General features: G+C 40.6%; 1 protein-coding gene across 3 annotated transcripts; it reads left to right on the top strand.

Annotated features, from left to right (window-relative positions):
• The first annotated feature begins 855 nt into the window (after positions 1-855).
• ptpn11a (protein tyrosine phosphatase non-receptor type 11a) lies at positions 856-18,932 on the top strand. 3 transcript variants are annotated; one of them, XM_037753238.1, is made up of 16 exons: positions 857-1,374; positions 6,271-6,393; positions 8,669-8,863; positions 9,247-9,436; positions 11,952-12,071; positions 12,170-12,283; positions 13,034-13,130; positions 13,225-13,304; positions 13,504-13,662; positions 13,830-13,961; positions 14,558-14,712; positions 14,842-14,909; positions 16,052-16,203; positions 16,325-16,443; positions 16,539-16,644; positions 17,599-18,932. In XM_037753238.1, the coding sequence occupies exons 1-15, from the start codon at positions 1,361-1,363 to the stop codon at positions 16,606-16,608; spliced, it is 1,788 nt and encodes a 595-aa protein (XP_037609166.1). In that variant the 5' UTR covers positions 857-1,360; the 3' UTR covers positions 16,609-16,644; positions 17,599-18,932. The 3 variants fall into 3 exon arrangements, with proteins under 3 accessions (XP_037609165.1, XP_037609166.1, XP_037609163.1); XM_037753235.1 differs by having other exon boundaries at positions 860-1,374; positions 13,225-13,322; XM_037753237.1 differs by lacking the exon at positions 16,539-16,644 and having other exon boundaries at positions 856-1,374; positions 13,225-13,322.
• Positions 18,933-19,927: the final 995 nt, after the last annotated feature.

Here is a 19,927-nt window from a genome sequence, read left to right as displayed (position 1 = left end):
GCGGCAGAGCGTATCCAGATGGGTTTTGCCGCTCTAGCGTCAAACATTCCGCAGCCCACCGCGGCGACCGCACCAGTCACGTGATCAGACAATCCCATCATCATGAAAAGGAGAGCAGTAGATAAAATGTTAAAATACATATCTAAGCTGCAAAAACAAAAACTGACTTTTCTTAATTAGGATATTTACTATTCTGCATTGGTGGAAGAAATACTTTTACTTAAGTAAAAGTAGCAATACCACTGTATAAATACTCTACTTCTATTTAGGATATTTACTATTTTGGAAAGGTGGGAGAAGTACTTTTACTTCAGTAAAAGTAGCAATTCCACTGTAGAAATACTTCTAATTAGGATATTTACTATTTTGCAAAGGTGGAAGAAGTACTTTTACTTTAGTAAAAGTAGCAATACCACTGTAGAAATACTTCTAATTAGGATATTTACTATTTTGAAAAGGTGGAAGATGTACTTTTACTTAAGTAAAAGTAGCAATTCCACTGTAGAAATACTTCTAATTAGGATATTTACCATTTTGCAACGGTGGAAGAAATACTTTTACTTAAGTAAAAGTAGCAATACCACTGTATAAATACTCTACTTCTAATTAGGATATTTACTATTTTGAAAAGGTGGAAGATGTACTTTTACTTAAGTAAAAGTATCAATTCCACTGTAGAAATACTTCTAATTAGGATATTCACTATTTTGAAATGGTGGAAGAAATACTGTGTCGCCTCACTGTTGTGATGCTCGTTCATGTCTATTTAGAGCGAGCAAGCGTGAGCCCGACGCTGACTTTTCGTTGACTTAACGGCCACAGGTGTCGCTTAACAAGCATTTCTGATTCTTACAAACAATCACTTTAATAAAAAAAAAAAAAAAAGCTCCCATCGTTCACTTTAAAAGAGTCAGCTCTTTGAGCCGTCTCGTTCGTGACCGACACATCACTAGTCGTCAGTGCGCATGCGCAGACAGAGAAAGTGATAGAGGAGTCTTTAATTTGTGCCTCGCTGTCTGCCGGACGGGCCGAGCTCTGTGGTTTTATATCAGAGCAGCGAGGAACGGCCGAGCAGGGTGATAAAATCCGCGCACCCTTCCATATGTCGTCGCATGTTTGGTGACGTCTGATAATCGACTCTTTTAGCTGTGGAGTCTCCTTTAGGCCGAGCGGAGGCCTACAGACACTTTACTTTGTTTTTGTAACACCAGAGAACTATTGTTTAGTTTCCATGTCTGGATATCAGAGCCCGTTTTGACCGATGAAGCACTTTATTGTGTGATTGAAGCGGAAACGGTCGGAAACGTTAGTTAGCTGCTAACTGTAGCTAGCTGCTAGCTGCCAGCGAGGAAGTGAGAAGATGACATCTAGGAGGTGAGGAAACACAATCTGCTCAGTCCCTAACCCAGTCTGCTGCTTATTACACAGTCTGCTGCTTATTACAGAGGAGAAACTCAGTCTGCTGCTTATTACACAGTCTGCTGCTTATTACAGAGCAGAAACACAGTCTGCTGGTTATTACAGAGGAGAAACACAGTCTGCTGGTTATTACCCAGTCTGCTGCTTATTACCCAGTCTGCTGCTTATTACCCAGTCTGCTGCTTATTACCCAGTCTGCTGGTTATTACAGAGCAGAAACACAGTCTGCTGGTTATTACACAGTCTGCTGCTTATTACACAGTCTGCTGCTTATTACCCAGTCTGCTGCTTATTACACAGTCTGCTGCTTATTACCCAGTCTGCTGCTTATTACCCAGTCTGCTGGTTATTACAGAGCAGAAACACAGTCTGCTGGTTATTACACAGTCTGCTGCTTATTACACAGTCTGCTGCTTATTACCCAGTCTGCTGGTTATTACACAGTCTGCTGCTTATTACACAGTCTGCTGCTTATTACCCAGTCTGCTGCTTATTACCCAGTCTGCTGCTTATTACCCAGTCTGCTGGTTATTACAGAGCAGAAACACAGTCTGCTGGTTATTACACAGTCTGCTGGTTATTACAGAGCAGAAACACAGTCTGCTGGTTATTACAGAGCAGAAACACAGTCTGCTGGTTATTACAGAGGAGAAACACAGTCTGCTGGTTATTACAGAGCAGAAACACAGTCTGCTGGTTATTACAGAGGAGAAACACAGTCTGCTGGTTATTACAGAGCAGAAACACAGTCTGCTGGTTATTACAGAGGAGAAACACAGTCTGCTGGTTATTACAGAGCAGAAACACAGTCTGCTGGTTATTACAGAGGAGAAACACAGTCTGCTGGTTATTACAGAGCAGAAACACAGTCTGCTGGTTATTACACAGTCTGCTGGTTATTACAGAGCAGAAACACAGTCTGCTGGTTATTACACAGTCTGCTGGTTATTACAGAGCAGAAACACAGTCTGCTGGTTATTACAGAGGAGAAACACAGTCTGCTGGTTATTACAGAGCAGAAACACAGTCTGCTGGTTATTACAGAGCAGAAACACAGTCTGCTGGTTATTACAGAGGAGAAACACAGTCTGCTGGTTATTACAGAGCAGAAACACAGTCTGCTGGTTATTACAGAGGAGAAACACAGTCTGCTGGTTATTACAGAGCAGAAACACAGTCTGCTGGTTATTACAGAGGAGAAACACAGTCTGCTGGTTATTACAGAGCAGAAACACAGTCTGCTGGTTATTACAGAGGAGAAACACAGTCTGCTGGTTATTACAGAGCAGAAACACAGTCTGCTGGTTATTACAGAGGAGAAACACAGTCTGCTGGTTATTACAGAGCAGAAACACAGTCTGCTGGTTATTACAGAGGAGAAACACAGTCTGCTGGTTATTACAGAGGAGAAACACAGTCTGCTGGTTATTACAGAGCAGAAACAGTCTGCTGGTTATTACAGAGGAGAAACACAGTCTGCTGGTTATTACAGAGGAGAAACACAGTCTGCTGGTTATTACAGAGCAGAAACACAGTCTGCTGGTTATTACAGAGGAGAAACACAGTCTGCTGGTTATTACAGAGCAGAAACACAGTCTGCTGGTTATTACAGAGGAGAAACTCAGTCTGCTGGTTATTACAGAGGAGAAACAGTCTGCTGGTTATTACAGAGCAGATAGCTCAACTCTAACTACACTCAGCTGTTTGTGTTGTTGCTGTGTCTGTAAACAACCTGGAAAAATACTGAATAGCTAGTTAATGTTAGATAAAGATCTGATGTTAATGTTAGCAGCATACACCGGTAACTCACAGCCCATCAGAAGAGGAGAGGTTAGTAAACACGTTACTGTCTGTCATAGTTACAGAGTAGAAAATAACGTTACTACAATAGTTACACTATGGAGAAATTATTATTATTATTATTAAACTAATTAAATCTCCTCAGGACCATGAATGAGAATCAGGTTTTCACATACAAGCAGTGGAAAGTACATTTAAGTACACTTTCAAGGTACTTTACTTGAGTTACTTTATACTTCTACTCTACTAATTTACTTTGCAGATTCAAATGAATAATCCAAAATATAATCAACAATACTTAAAGTAAATGTTAATGCTAATACTTTTGTACTTTTACTTGGAACAGAGTATTTCTACAGTATACTGTGGTATTGGTATTTTTGACTTAAGTAAAAGATCTGAGTACTTCTTCCACTGCTGGTAAACACGTTACTATCTGTCATTTATACAGAGAAGAAAGTAGTTACAGCAGTAGAACTACAATATGGAGAAACAGAATGATAATATTAAGTAAGTAAAGCACAAACATTTAAGTACCATGAATGAGAATCAGGTTTATTGCCAAGTAGGTTTTCACATACAAGCAGTGCTGGAAATGTAACTAAGTACATTTAAGTACAACTTCGAGGTACTTGTACTTAACTTGAGTAATTTTATTTATGTCTTTTTCTGCTACTTTATACTTATACTCCACCACATTTCAGAGGGAATATTGTACTTTGTACTTCACTACTTCACATACAAGCAGTGGAAAGTACATTTAAGTACACTTTCAAGGTACTTTACTTGAGTACTTGAGTTACTTTATACTTCTACTCTACTACAATTCAGAGAGAATATTGTATTTTGTACTTTTATTTGATAATTTACTTTGCAGATTCAGATTAATGATACAAAATATAATCAACAATATTTGTACTTGTACTTTTACTTAAGTTTTGAATGCAGGATGTTTACTTAGAACAGAGTATTTCTACAGTACACTGTGGTGAAGGTATTTTTGACTTCTTCCAACACTGGTAAACACGTAACTATCTGTCATATATACAGAGTAGAAAGTAACGTTAGTAGAATAGTTACAATATGGACAAACAGAATGATATTAGGTAAGTAAAGCACAAATATTTAAGTAAATACTAATTAAACCTTCTCAGTACCATGAATGAGAATCAGGTTTTCCACATACAAGCAGTGGAAAGTACATTTAAGTACACTTTCAAGGTACTTTACTTGAGTACTTGAGTTACTTTATACTTCTACTCTACTACGATTCAGAGAGAATATTGTATTTTATATAATATATAATACAAAATATAATCAACAATACTTAAAGTATATGTTAATGCTAATACTTTTGTACTTTTGCTTAAGTTTTGAATTCAGGAACAGAGTATTTCTACAGTACACTATGGTAATGGTATTTTTGACTTAAGTAAAAGATAGAGTACTTCTTCCACCGCCGGGAGTCACAGTTACTATCTGTCATACAGAGTAGATCTTAGTTACAGTAGTAGAACTACAATAATATAAGTTAAAGACCACAAACCTCCTCAGTAACATGAATCAGGTTTATTGCCATGTAGGTTTACACATACACAAAGAATGTGCCATGGTATTTTGGTGCATAATAATAAACCTGGTAAGAGAAAATAAAGAAGAGTACTGAAGAAGACAGACTACTTGTACACACAACACTGAAGGGTACTATATTCACATAGAGGGAGACAGCATGCAGTGTAAGGACGGTTATGAACAAAGACAGGGCAAACACTGGCTGAGTCTTCTGGAGGATGAGATATAATGAACCAAACAGACAGACCGTCTTTGGGGGGAAAACGAATGGGAGAGAAAAGCCCAAAGATAGTCCAGAAAAAATAGCATACATGTCATGCACGCTGCTTTTTCTGTCACATTATCAGAATATTTGAAGAACGAGTCACTCAAATAAAGTGGTGGAAAGTAAATAAGAGTGCTTCAGGAATGAGTCCTAAAACCTGGAAGCATTTTAGCACTTCCTGTTCCCTCGTTTGGGTTTTTAAATGGCTTTTTATTTAGATGCCTGAAATAAAGTCTGTGGTTAACACAAGCTGAAGAGATTTTAACGTTTTGTTCTACGACATAAAATACATCAATAAATACCCCACTCGTGAATTTTGAAGCCGTTATGTCTTTAAAAAGGCGGTTGCTAATGGTACGAGTCCACAGTCTCCGTCCTTTCCACGCTTCCCATTCATTGTCTATGTAAGCAGCCGTGTAATGCATTCTGGCGTCATGTTGGCCGCTCCTCATTTGCATAAAAGGAGGCTACTTTATGCAAATCACAGGCGTCCGACGCGACCTCCCGCCTCTGGAAACTCCCGAGAAACTTTTAAACTAACCGTTGTCGATCTAAAATAAAGACAGATTCATTAATTACGTTGTTTATTTCTCACATAAAACGTTTTCAGAAACACTTTTCTGTGAAATATTTTCGTGATATAAGAGAAGAAAGCTTCCAAACGAGTCGCCATGTTGGTTCAGGTTTTAAAGCTGGAAGCAGCAGCCCACGAAGAGAAAGCGTTCGTCCAATCAGGTGCCTTGTGTCTAGTGGCAGCCCATTGAGCGTCCAATGCTGGGAAGCGAGGCGATCCCTCGTGATAACAAACGGCAAGTGGCTAAATGAGACTACTAAACGTCATCACGCCGACTCGTCCGCCTTTACAGACTCGTTGTGTATACTCATGTGACCGTGGTGTAGTTCATCTATATCCTAACGTTAGCTTTTTACTTCTGGGGATTTCATTCACACTTCAATAATCATAAAGTGGTGTTCATTAGTGGAGATTATCTTGCTGAACAAAACGTGTAAGTATCATAAACGTTTGTTTGCCACAGTGCGGATTTTCTGTAATATCCAATGGAACAATCCCGTTGGCTTTTTGTCGAGGGAACCAGATCAATGCTAACTTCCCGGTTGGCCGATAAATATACATGGAGCTCTATACAGTAGAGATTTTGGACACAGCCTTGCTCTCCACACTGAGGCTGATTGTTGTTTTCCTCCTCTTTCAGGTGGTTTCACCCCAACATCACAGGTGTGGAGGCTGAAAACCTCCTGCTGACTCGTGGAGTGGATGGGAGCTTTTTAGCCAGACCCAGTAAGAGTAATCCAGGAGACTTTACCCTCTCAGTACGGTAAGTGATGCATACAATACAGGATACAGTGTGACACTGTGGCAGCAATCTCAAACTAACTTTTTGGTACTCTCTGCTACTGTATGTGTGGGGGAGGACAGCAGAAATGAACAAAACACCATCACAGAAAGCAGTGGTGATTCTTTAGTAGGTGTACATGTATGTGAGCTTATCAATAGAGGTGGTTATTTCATGTTTTTTTGGTTACCAGTGTCAGGTTCGAGTTTATTTAATAGTTTTATCAAAACTAAACTTATAAATTAAGTGAGATAAAATAGCCATCAATGAGAAAATATTCTAATGTATATGGTTTTAAAGGTGTGATTCATGATCTAAATGATGCACTAACGCTGGAACAAAAATAAATCCAGGTAATAAATGTTCTCTAATGATTTTAAATATGTTATTACATCATTAACGTTTGTAAACATTGCACCAAAAATGGGCCGATATGAAGCTGTAGATCAGACAAATGAAATGTTTTCATCCATAACTCAGTTATGACTTTTCAAACTTGTGATTGTGCACCAACAGCCAGTAAGAAGATAAAAAGCATCAGTAGTGTAAGATGGGAAAGTGTTTGTATAAACAACATTATCACTTCCTTTTAATTGAATATTAAATGATACCTACTTTGCTTTTAGGAGACCAGTCTCTGTTTGCTCGCATGTCTTTCATAACGACTTTATAAGATGATATGATGCACCAGTGTTGTGTTTTCAGGGCCTGAATAATCAAATGATGCTTGAATATTAATAAGAAACTGAATCCTGCTCTTCATCTTAAGCTTGAACTGTGTTGAATGATGGTGGGAAACCAGCGTTACCCAAAGAAGGGAGCCTCTTACTAATAAGAAAAAAAGTTAGTGGTTTTTATCTCGGGGCCTGTCGAGTCATAAATTTCTAAGATGACGTATCATTAACTCAGTTTAGCTGATGTAGCCAAAGCTATTTTGGTCTCAGTCTCATATTTTAGCTGCACAGTCTCTCATCTCACACCATATTTACTTCATATGGAAACAAAACAAGTCATGCTCCTCTGGTGGAGACATTTCCACAGGGAGACTCGTCTCCGCTGGTTCAAACCAGCACGTCTGTCTCCTTTTGTGCTCTTTCTGCCAGACTTAACCAGAAGTGGTTCAGGGTTACACCCCACTGAGCTTCAGATCTGCCACAAGTTCTCCTTTTCTATTTTCCGAGATACTGGTGGTCACCTCCAGTGACTCAACACAGTTTATGCCGTCTGTATCTGGTTTGTGTCACAAAAACGTGGTGTTTTCCTTTAAGAAATTGAATCTCAGTGCCTTTTTTGAAAATGTTTGTTGTCTCTCACCTCTCTTGCAACAGAGATGGCACCCAGAGGATTATTTTTAGGGCTGTCAAAGTTAACACGATCATAACGCAAATGAATTTTAACACCACTAATATCTTTAACGCATTAACACAACCTGCAAATCTTTTTAGGAAGCGAGAGTGAAGATACTGGTATCATATGAAACTAGAAAAACTTAAAGAATCCATCAGTACCAACCATGTCATGCTAGCTTGTCATGAAGGAGGTTAAATAACGCTCCAAACTTGCACTAACTTTTGGAGATTCAAAGGGGTCCCTTGACCTCTGACCTCCAGATCAGTGAATGTAAATGGGTTCTATGGGTACCCACGAGTCTCCCCTTTACAGACATGCCCACTTTATGATAATCACATGCAGTTTGGGGCAAGTCATAGTCAAGTCAGCACACTGACACACTGACAGCTGTTGTTGCCTGTTGGGCTGCAGTTTGCCATGTTATGATTTGAGCATCTTGTTTTATGCTAAATGCAGTACCTGTGAGGGTTTCTGGACAATATCTGTCATTGATTTGTGTTAATTGATTTCCAATAATAAATATATACATACATTTGCATAAAGCAGCATGTTTGTCCACTCCCATGTTGATAAGAGTATTTAATACCTGATAAATCTCCCTTTGAGGTACATTTTAGATAAAAAAATGTGCGATTAATTTGAAATGAATCGTGATTAACTATGGACAATCATGCAACAATCAGCCCTAATTATTTTCTTGATTAGTCGATCAGTCGTCTATAATATGTCATTAAGTGAAAATGTGAAGAACACGAGTGATGAAGCCCAACATGATGTTGTCAAGTTGCTTGATTTTAGAGCTGCATCGATCGATTACTCGTCAGTTCCTGTTGGAGTCTGTTGACGATGTTGTTGCCCCCCCGATGACAGCATTATCCTCAATGTTTGTGCTTTTTATTTTCTGCAGGCGAAATGGAGCAGTCACCCACATTAAGATCCAGAACACAGGAGACTACTACGACCTTTATGGCGGGGAGAAGTTTGCCACGCTGGCGGAGCTGGTGCAGTATTACATGGAGCATCACGGGCAACTGAAAGAGAAAAACGGAGATGTTATTGAGCTCAAGTATCCTCTCAACTGTGCGGACCCCACCTCGGAGAGGTGAGTGATGACGCCTGATGTTATAGTTTTGTGCTTGAATGTCTGCCTGCCAACTGTCAGGTCCACTTTGGATTGATTGTATAATGTTATTTATTAAAGGGCGAGGAGAGAAGAGAAGCAAAGAGAGCGATATAACAGCCTCAGTTACTGTTAAAAAGGGCTGTCTGATGGCGAGGTAAAGCGGCTGTGGACGGCAGGAACTGCAGACAAATGTATTTTAGCCACCAAAAAAAAATCGATATCTGTTTAAGTGTACGCTATGTTTGGAATATTTTCCCCACTTTACCTCGCCGTCAGACAGCCCTTTCTGACAGGGAACTGAAGTTTATCCCGATCCCCATTGGAAGTCCAGTCGAAACTTATTTAACCGTCTTTTTTGCCAGATGGTTCCACGGACACTTGTCGGGCCGGGAGGCGGAGAAGCTGCTGTCGGAGAAAGGGAAGAACGGCAGCTTCCTGGTGAGAGAGAGCCAAAGCCACCCCGGGGATTTTGTTCTGTCGGTCCGGACCGGAGATGACAAGACGGACAGCAGTGACAAACCCAAAGTCACTCATGTCATGATCCGCTGCCAGGTAAACACACTCCTCATTACCGTCCTACCTCTTATCGTTACAGAGGTTTTTGTTGCTGTTCTCTGGTTTATGCGGTCCTCCTGTTTCTTTAGTTTGCAACTGGACAGCCACTGCTTTTATATTTTATATATTTAATTTTTAGTGTTCAAATTCATTATCTTTACATGCACTTAAGTAGCCGGGTTACCGTCGGCTTTCTGCAGTAAGGGTTTTTATTAAACAGACAGAAAAAACACACAGAAGGGCAGCAGATAATATCGATGTAAAGATATAGATATAAAGATATAGATATAAAGATGCTTTAGGAGGTCCGTACATTAGAGGCCTCCGGGAAGAGTCGTGCCAAACAAAAATAAAGCGGATCACAAGTGCATCATTGTCCTTGACACAACAGGTCATGTTTTTCAGTTCCTCTGCGATATGAAGTTAAAATGTGCTCAATGAGGAATGCCAGGCGTCTGCTGTAGCAGGTTGAGCTTTGTCCACTCATAACTTTACTATGTTCACTAGATCATTCATCCAGAGTGATTGCACACAGATCTCAGGTTTAATCCAGGATTTAAAGATTGTTTTCTTGGTGAGCATACACATGATAAAGACTTCAGTGTCAGTGGTAGTCAGTTGTGGGACAGACTACGCTGGAATAAGTGTGGCTAATATTGATTTTCTTTAATGTTTACACGTAATGACTTTTAAACATCATCATCATTAAATGAATGGAAGGGTCCCACTCGCAGTAGGAGGTGGACAGCCCGGCACCAGACCAGCTCCGACCCCGCTGACCAGCTCTCCAGAGCCAGCTGTGTCCCTCAAGACAGTTGTCTGCCCTGAAGACGCATTAGCAGCTGCTGCTGCTCTGAACCATTAAACCAGCCCGCTGCTTGATTCTTTCCTGAATCAGAAGACCGGGAGGGAAATCTGCTGGAGAACAGACTGAGCTGGTGGCATTTGGTCACACTCCCCCGCTCACTACTTTAACAAGATTTTGGAAAAAAAAAGCATTTGCTACTTGAACATTAGTGTGAAATGTAATCAAACTAGTTGCATACTCCTCAACACCGTCCACACAATCTACAGTTTACACCCACAAATGTAAGGCAGCAGAACATACATTTTGAAATTTATATTTAGGAGGATTTAGTATCATCACAGAGATATACACTTACATTTTTAGGCACTGGCCCCACGGGCCATCAAGCCCCTAAATTTGGTGGCCAAAATACATTTTTGGTGGCCCAAATGTAAACGTAAAACTTAAGCTTAAAACTTAAACGTAAAAACAATACAGAAAAGGTAGACCTCTCGATGCATCCCTAGAGATAATCCTCAGTTCAACTTCACGAATCAGCCGTTCCTCGTCCATTGCAGCTCTTTTCTTTGCAGCGAGCGACAGCTAGGACACTCCAGCAGAAAACAATGCAATCAAACTGATTTTGTCGCCGACGCTCGCTCGCGTCACATTCAGGATACAGTTTATGGTTAGTGACATGGACACCGTAATCTCTTCGAGACACACAGTCTCATTCTCAAGAGAGACTTGATAAAACTTGGTGGCCACAGGGGGCCCCCTACATCGGATATTTGGTGGCAACAGAGTAATGGCGCATTCACACCAAGCGCAAAGTGAACCTTTCACTCTTTAAGTGTTGATGGAGCCGCTACTATGTTAGCATAGCCTGGCACTGATCAATCCAAACTCCATTCAGAAAACAAGCATTTTTAAAGCTGTCTGCTTGTCGTCTTGCAGACAGACCTGACAAAGCATGAATTCAGACTTTTTACAAATCAACATCATTATGGAGTTATTTCAGCACACTTTTGATCTGTTTATTGCAATTAAATCACAGCACAGTTTGTGTATTTTGGGTTCATACCGCAGTAGCGACATGTGATTTGCTAGATATAGTCAGTGCAACGGCGCTGTATGTGAGTACAGCTCGCCCCCGGATGATGTTATGAACCCCGACACAACAGCGTTTAGTTTTCTGATGTATCGGGGACTTCCACAACATGTACAGAGCAGCAACAGTACTGGTTATTTCTTCCATGGTTGATGGCGGAAATGAAACCATGCAACATAACTTTTTGTGGCCATCGGGCCATGGTTAATGTTGAACCCTGCATCACCCTCTGAGCAACACCTACATTTATTTCCATGAACTTGTCCTCAAAGTGGAGTACAGTGGAAACTGAAGCAGAAGCTGTGACAAAGGCTACACCTTAAGTTCCGGGTCATTAAGTTCCTGCAGTGGAAGATTCAGACACATCTGTGTGCTGTAGGGCAAAGCCATGTGCTCTCAGTACAGTCTGTCCTCTCACTGTGGAAAGGCCGGGGAAGGGCAAGTATATTATTAGTATAGTATAGTATTGCAAGTATACATGGATTTACAGAAAGCAGGTTGCTACAGTGCATTTAAACGTCTTTGATTCACCTGGTTTCTTGTGCATGTAAATGTTTTGTTCATCTTGTGATGGTGAGACTGGTTCACTCATGTGGCTGTGGCTTCTCCTGCAGCCTGACCTGAAGTTCGACGTGGGCGGAGGGGAGAAGTTTGACTCCCTCACCGACTTGGTAGAGCACTACAAAAAGAACCCCATGGTGGAAACTCTGGGCACCGTGCTTCAGCTCAAACAGGTACCTCTAATGTCCGTTTCATTCATTTTTACCGTTAAGCTAAATCAACATTTCCCTGATTGTAATGTCTGATGCTGACTTCCTGCTCTCCTCTCCAGCCCCTGAACACTACTCGTATTAACGCCGCTGAGATTGAAAGCCGAGTCAGGGAGCTGAGCAAACTAGCGGAGGCCACAGACAAGGTCAAACAGGGCTTCTGGGAAGAGTTTGAGGTGAGTGGTTCGGTTGTTGTGTCCCGCTGGAGCCCACCTCACAAGATGCACGCTATATCGTGGATTTTGGATTTGTGTTTAATGATATTTGTATCCTTGCACCTTTACTGATATTTTAGATTTGCAGTCTTAATATTTGCAGTCTTTCCTACTGAAACTTCTGCAGAACAATTTCCTTCAGGATAAATAAAGTTTTATTGTATCTTAAACTATTTTCTGTTATCGTATCGTGTCGTATCGCATCTTATGAATGAAACCTTTATTGCCCCTAGATGAATTTGCTTTGCACAAAGAGCATCACATCTTATCATATGTTATCGTATTGTGTCTTACTGTATCTTATCATATCTTCTTGTATCCCATCGCCTCGCATCTTATTGTATATTATTGTATCGTGTCTTATCATATCTTGTCTTATCGTATCTTATCGTATAGCATCTTATCGTATAGCATCTTATCGTGTCTTATCATATCTTACCGTATCACATCTTGTGGTATATTATTGTATTATGCCTTATCGTATCTTATGGCATCTTATTGTATAATATTGTATCGTATTGTATCGCATCTTATCACATCTTAACGTATCTTATCACACTCTACCTTATTGTATTGCATCTTATCATATATTAGCGTATCTTATCACATCGTATTGCATCTTACCGTATTTTATCTTATCTTATCATATCGTATCTTATTGGTTGTAAACGGCATGCTGAGATTTGACTCTCCTCTCTTCTTTCCATCCAGACGTTGCAGCAACAAGAGTGCAAGCTGCTCTACAGTCGCAAAGAGGGCCAGAGAGCAGAGAACAAAAACAAGAACAGATACAAGAACATTCTGCCTTGTGAGAAAAGCCTGACTGCTCTTTCACTATAACAACCTTTCACTTTCACCTGAGGGGATTTCAACAACTGAACTGTGTTTGTTTCTGTTTCCAGTCGACCACACACGTGTGGTGCTGAATGACAGGGACGGAAATGAGCCGGGCTCTGACTACATCAACGCCAATATCATCATGGTAGTATCTGCCGTCATGGTAAAGTCACTTCATCCTCAGGAAAAAACACACACATCATTTATTCTGTGCTTGATAATGTGTGTAAAATGATGTTATTGTATTGATTTTCAGTCAGTTTGTGCTCTTGTTTTGACTCCATGTGCTGTATTTGTGTTCATTTTCAGTATTCAGCTCACCGTCTGTGTGTGTTTGTGTGCAGCCGGAGCTGGACCCAAAGGTTAACAGTACAAAGGTGAAGAAGAGCTACATCGCCACTCAGGGCTGTCTGCAGAACACCATCAGTGACTTCTGGAGGATGGTGTTCCAGGAGAACTCACGAGTCATCGTCATGACCACCAAGGAGGTGGAGAGAGGAAAGGTGAGCAGAATGGATTACCTACTGATCTGTGACTACTTCTACTTGTAACAGAGTATTTCTACACAGCGCTATTACTACTTTTACTTATGTAAAAGATCTGAACACTTCTTCCACCGCTGCTCTTTGAAAGAGGAAACATGACAAAGTGAATGTTTTTGTGTTTTCAGAGTAAATGTGTGAAGTACTGGCCGGACATGTCGGCTCTGAAGGAGTACGGTGCGATGCGCGTTCGCAACGTCAGAGAGACGGCTGCACACGACTACATCTTACGAGAACTCAAACTGTCCAAAGTCGGACAGGTAAGTTGTGTTTGCATGTATAAACATAGATAAACCAAGTGGAAGCTCATAGTTCAATATGGAGGACGCAATCTGCCAAAATCTAAAATAAATAAATAAATGACTCAATAAATAAATATGTCATTAAATGTAGCAAAATAATATTAAAAATAAATGAATTGATAAAATGTGACATAAATTTATATTTCTGTTTTAATTTGCTTCTTTATTTATTTATCTTTGTATTAATTCCCTTATTTATTGACTCTTTTATTTATTTCTGTATTTAAATTTTTTATAGTATTTTTGCATTTATTAATTATTTATTTTATATTTATTTTTAAACTTATTTATATGCGTATTTATGTATTTATTCATCTATTTCTGCACAAGTTTGCTCAAGTATTAATTGTGATTCATTGTTTAAGAAAAGATTGGGGATAAGATAATTTTAAATAGGTGTTGTAATGCATGTATGTTTGTCAGTTTTTAACCTCTAAAAAAATCCATTCTTTAGTAGATGCAGTTCCACTACATGGCACTAGTGGGTGTTGGAAGTTCAACTGTATTGACTCTCTCTGTTTGTTGAACGTTGCTCTTAACTTGCGTGTTTTCAGGGCAACACAGAACGTACCGTTTGGCAGTACCACTTCAGGGCCTGGCCGGACCACGGCGTCCCCACTGACCCAGGCGGCGTACTGGACTTCTTAGAGGAGGTGAACCTGAAGCAGGAGAGCATACTGGACGCTGGGCCTATAGCGGTACACTGCAGGTACACACACACACACACACACACACACTGAAAACACTTACATAAATTAGCCATAAATCCTCTAACAGACACCGTAAGTGGGCACGTAGGAAACATGTTAACTCAAAGACTTTCTCTCATGTTCTTCAGTGCAGGGATCGGGAGGACAGGAACGTTTATAGTGATTGACATTCTGATAGATGTGATCAGAGAAAAAGGTGAGTCCTGCAAATTCACGAACATTAACATTTTGGTCAAAGTACATATGTTTTAGCTTCATGCTATTTTCCCTTCAAGCCATTCTAAAACTTTTTTCCACGTGACCTGACATAGGTTTCTGCATGATGACGCTGCTACATGTACAGTATATATACATACATCCTTATAGTCAGTGTATTAACGTTATATACAGTAAGTTAGATGGCGGTCGGCGAGCTCCCAGTTTGGAGAAGCAGACAGGAGTACCAGCAGGAAGCTAAGTGATGTACTGCTGTGGACACCGCGTTGGTTCAGATCCAAAAGTCACACAATAACACAAACAAACTAACCGATGGATGCAGCGGTAGAGCAGCAACTCCCGTGTTCTGAGAGGTAAAATTACTGTTTTTGTGAATGAGTCTGGTCTGATGCCCCCGTCTACAGCCGCTTTACCTCGCGGTCAGACAGCCTCTTCTGACGGGGAACTGTAGCCGTTATATTGCTCTCTTCAAAGCCACCAGACTCCATTCACAAAAACAGTAATTTTACCTCACAGAACACTGAAATATACACAACCCCACTTCAGAAAATCAGAACTAACCCTTCAGTTATTTCCAAACTTACCAAACGTTGACTCAGCTAGTGCTAGCGTTCACATTATTCATAACCTGATTGATTAATTTACTTTGGAAACCTACGTCACTGCTTTTTGTTACGGCTGAGTGGGAGCACTGTAACGTTCATTCCTGTATTTTATACCTGTGTTATTCTATTTTATCTTGTTTTTATTTTCGTATCTCTTGGCTCTTTAATGGCTGTTTTTAGTTGTATTTATAATGTCCTTTCTTTTTCTTTCGTCCCGATGCTTTTAATGTTTTGTATGAAGCGCTTTGAATTGCCTTGTTGCTGAAATTTGCTACATAAATAAACTTGTCTTTCCTTGAATTTCCCCTCAGGGGATCAACAAAGGCTTATCTCATCTTTAGCAGTTAGCTTACAACTATCTATAAACCAACACACATGAATCGTATTTAGGAATCTTTATCATCTTCTCCAGCTCTCACTCCGGCCGCTGTATTTTTAGAGACTCATAATGTTGGTTTTGTTTATGTCACCACTGCTAAGGATGTTATCAGTGTAAGATACTGTCCTCATGTTGCAGGGGTGGACTGCGACATCGACGTTCCAAAGACCATCCAGATGGTTCGTTCTCAGCGCTCTGGGATGGTGCAGACTGAGGCGCAGTACAGATTCATCTACATGGCTGTACAGCACTACATAGAAACATTGCAGAGACGCATAGAGGAGGAACAGGTGTGCAGCAGATAACACTTTTTTCCTCTTATTTATTCTGTTCCATTCTCCTAACCTTCCTCTGTTTTCTCCTAACCTTCCTCTGTTTTCTCCTAACCTTCCTCTGTTTTCTCCTCTGCAGAAAAGCAAGATTAAAGGGCGCGAGTACACCAACATTAAGTACTCTTTGTCTGACCTGACTGGAGGAGAGCAGAGTCCTTTGCCTCCTTGCACTCCTATTCCGACTCCCACCTGCACAGAGTAAGCAAAGGGCTGCTGTTCAACTGCTTTATGTTACATTTAAACCACTTGTTAAGAAAACCTCATCATGAATGTGTATGTGTGTGTGTTGGCAGGATGAGGGAGGACAGCTCCAGAGTGTATGAGAACGTGGGTCTGATGCAGCAGCAGAAGAGCTACAGATGAGATTCACCTTTGACCCCAGTGCTCTATCAGTTCCGGGTAAATTAAATGACATTCTCACCCCATTTACGCCTGGTATAAAAATGCGATCTGTATCTGGACACATTGAGAACAGTCTATAGCATTTGTACGGGAAGTGGGGGTGTTTTTTCTATAGGCCTATTGTTTAAATGCAACCTCGCCAGCCGGGCAGTCACAGACCGCTATGAGCTGGCTGGAGCTCTCTAGAGACCGGTCTGTAGATGAGAGGCTTTGATTTCCTTGTTGACGAATAGTTTGTTTAAATATCACGACACAATTCTCCATTATATAATTAACGGGAACCTGTGTTTATCTGCGTTTTTGGAGTTGAAAAGCTCCACAATCGCCCGCGGGCGTAGCTCGCTCACCAGCCGTCCAGTGACGCTCACAGGCCGGCTGCAGAGTGGCGAGGGAGAGAGTAGCCTCTGACGGGGCAGAGAGATACCTGCTGAGTCAACATGACCCTTTTTAACACTAATCTAATATCTGTAGGGAGATCAGTCCACTGTTTTGTTGCTGTAACTGGAAGTGGATCAGTGTTTTATATTTACCGTCTCCCATCGTTGATGATCCCGTTCGTCTTACTTCACCATGAGCTGTTAGAATAAATAGTTTAACAGGTGGTGGAGCTAAACCTGAAGTATCTTATAAAGTAAACAAACATTGGTCAGAAAAAAAAATCTGAATTTTTTGGTAAAATTGCAATAGTGGAACAAGTCTGTTTTTTTTCTCCAGTGCCTGTTTTAAGGCTAAAGCCTGGCTTAGCATACTGCAAAATAAATGGCTTAGACTGTATGTACTGTATGCTGCATGCATGCGTCAGTAGTAAATAGTAGGTGGTTTCGAATACAGCCCTGAAGTTGCCTCAGTAACCCCAAATCCTGCTTCATAGTACAGGCCTCAGGTTCTCTCTGCAGGTGTGAGGTGAATGAAGTATTTGATGAGTATTTTCTGTCTTTCTGTCTCCTTCAGGATCTCGATACCTGACAGTTTTTTCGCCAGCCACACCTTGACGCCTGAGACTTGACCGTAATGACATGGATTAATGGAAAAACACAAAATAACGTGAGGGAGACCAGACACCAGGGTTCCTCCTGTTCTCGCTCATCTTACATGAACATTTGCCCTCCAGTTGAATTCTAAACCACTGTGATGATCATCAGAAGAGCCTTTTGAGAAGCCTAACATGCTAAATCCTGCTACTAAACAAACACAGTTCTGGGTTTAGCCTTTGTAGAGCTCACCCCAACAAGGGCTGCAAACAGCGAGCACTCTCCTCAGAGGGAAACACATAGCTAATCTTTGCTCATTTTTCTATGTTTTTTTTTTATTATTAACCAAAGGAAGGTTATGTATTTGTTTGTAGACAGAAGTGAGTTCTGAAAGAGGCCTGTGCCAAAAACCACGGATGATTTGATCCACATTTCTCAGCCAATTAAACGTCTCTATTCTGTTTAACGCGGTGGGAGACGAGACCTTAATTGTGGACAAAAGTGGGGCAAAATGTCCAGTGATTATTGTCACTGTGTTATATAGAGTAATGTTTCTGAATGAAGAACTATTGGCATTGTAGTGTTATACCATATTTACTGTTGATTTGTAATCCACTGACTTCTAAACATGAATTCCTTTTTTTTTGCGCCAGAACTGCCTCGAAGAGAAACTTTAATTCAGGCTGTTCGGAGTGTGAATTTTTGTCGTCCACATGGGTTGAATATGTTTTTGGGATACGCAGTGTCTGTTAGTTAACCATTCCTGAGCTCAAGCCGAATGCCCTTATTGCTGCACTTTTATTTAGCAGCATAACAGTTACAGTCAAGCCTTGATTCACCTGGTGGATTTATAAATAATCTAATCTGGGGTGTGGAGAGGAGTTTCTTCTATGTCGGAGTCAGTGTGATGACATATTAAGATTTCAGGGGAGTCTGTTGTGTAATCTCAGTTGCAGGCATCGCCACCGACGCACGGCTGCCAAAAGAAACTTTGTTTTTTAAGTTTTTTTTAAAGTGCATATTACTTTTTTTTTTTCATTCTTTCTTGTTTATTTTCTTCTTTTTTTTAAGACAAATGCCTTTTTGTGTACCATTGCCTATTTTGAGCACCACATGTACTTAATTTTAAGAGTCACTGTTTTAAGAAGCAATCACACATTTCTCAGCTTTGGCGCTATAGATAGTCATTGTTGTGGTGGTTATAGATTGTTGGCCCTGTGATGGATTCAGTACTTCATACACACACACACACACACACATACACACATACACATGTACACAAACACACTTTTCTTGTCTTTCTGTTAATGTTAATCAAAAGAAAACATTTAAAGGAATATTTTGACATTTTGGGATTTCCTGTCTCCGAAACTGGCTTTTCCAATTTTCAAATTGAGGTCGTATAAATCTTTGGATGCCTTTAGTTAAAGGGACTGTTTGTAACTTTTTAAGCGTATAAATGTAGCGGGCAGGGAGACACGCTGCAGAGCCCCGCTGCCTCAGCCTGCACTGAGAGAGGAAAAGCCAACACTAGGATCAGATCTAAATCATGTTCATGGAGAGACCTTCGTCTGGTCAGCTAACATTACTGCCAAGCAGCTGAAATATAGAGTGATATTGTGCTTTTAGCTGACGTGTGTCGCCTCACTGTTTTGAGCGATGCTCGTTCATGTCTATTTAGAGCGAGCAAGCGCGAGCCCGACGCTGACTTTCGTTGATTTAACGGCCACAGGTGTCGCTGTTAACAAGCATTTCTGAAAGTTACAAATAGTCCCTTTAACTATCCTGCGATAAAGTCAGTCAAAAAGAGAGTCGCACAATATCGGCGAGGTGTTTCAGGGATGGAGAGCTTAATAGTTTATCCTTCTGCTAACCGCAACCGTGAGCCATCGGCTAAACTACTAGTAACATTTTCTGTCCATCTCTGAAATGCATCGCCGATATTGTAGCTCGCTAGATCTCAAATGTATGCAATATCGGTTTTGGTACCCAACAACACAGCAAGATGACATTTTAGATGTGTAACTTTAGCCCACTGCTAGTGTTAGCCTCCAGTCTTCCCTTTGTTTTGCCTCCAGCTAACACCGTGACGTCATCATGACGTCGGCTGTAAAAGGGTCTCGTTTGTTTAAACTGTACAAAAAAAAGTCAAATCAATCAAGTTGTGGTCCAAAGAGGTTGTGTCATGTTCAGACAGAGCCAGGCTAGCTGTTTCCCCCTGCTTCCAGTCTTTATGCTAACGTATTTCCCAAAATGTCCAACTATTCCTTTAACTTCATGTTCACAATCAGCTGCAGTATTTAGGGAAG

Source organism: Sebastes umbrosus, chromosome 19 (assembly GCF_015220745.1).
Source record: "Sebastes umbrosus isolate fSebUmb1 chromosome 19, fSebUmb1.pri, whole genome shotgun sequence".
In the NCBI taxonomy this organism is placed as follows: Eukaryota; Metazoa; Chordata; class Actinopteri; order Perciformes; family Sebastidae; genus Sebastes; species Sebastes umbrosus.
The sequence above is the reverse complement of the archived record's forward strand: the minus strand, read 5'-3'. Positions and strand labels throughout refer to the sequence as shown.

Bases quoted from the DNA above. Each gene is read 5' to 3' on its own strand.
- ptpn11a (XM_037753235.1), top strand. The intron at 9,437-11,951 runs GTAAACACACTC...CTTCTCCTGCAG, and splicing joins ATGTCATGATCCGCTGCCAG to CCTGACCTGAAGTTCGACGT. The intron at 13,962-14,557 runs GTAAGTTGTGTT...GCGTGTTTTCAG, and splicing joins AACTGTCCAAAGTCGGACAG to GGCAACACAGAACGTACCGT.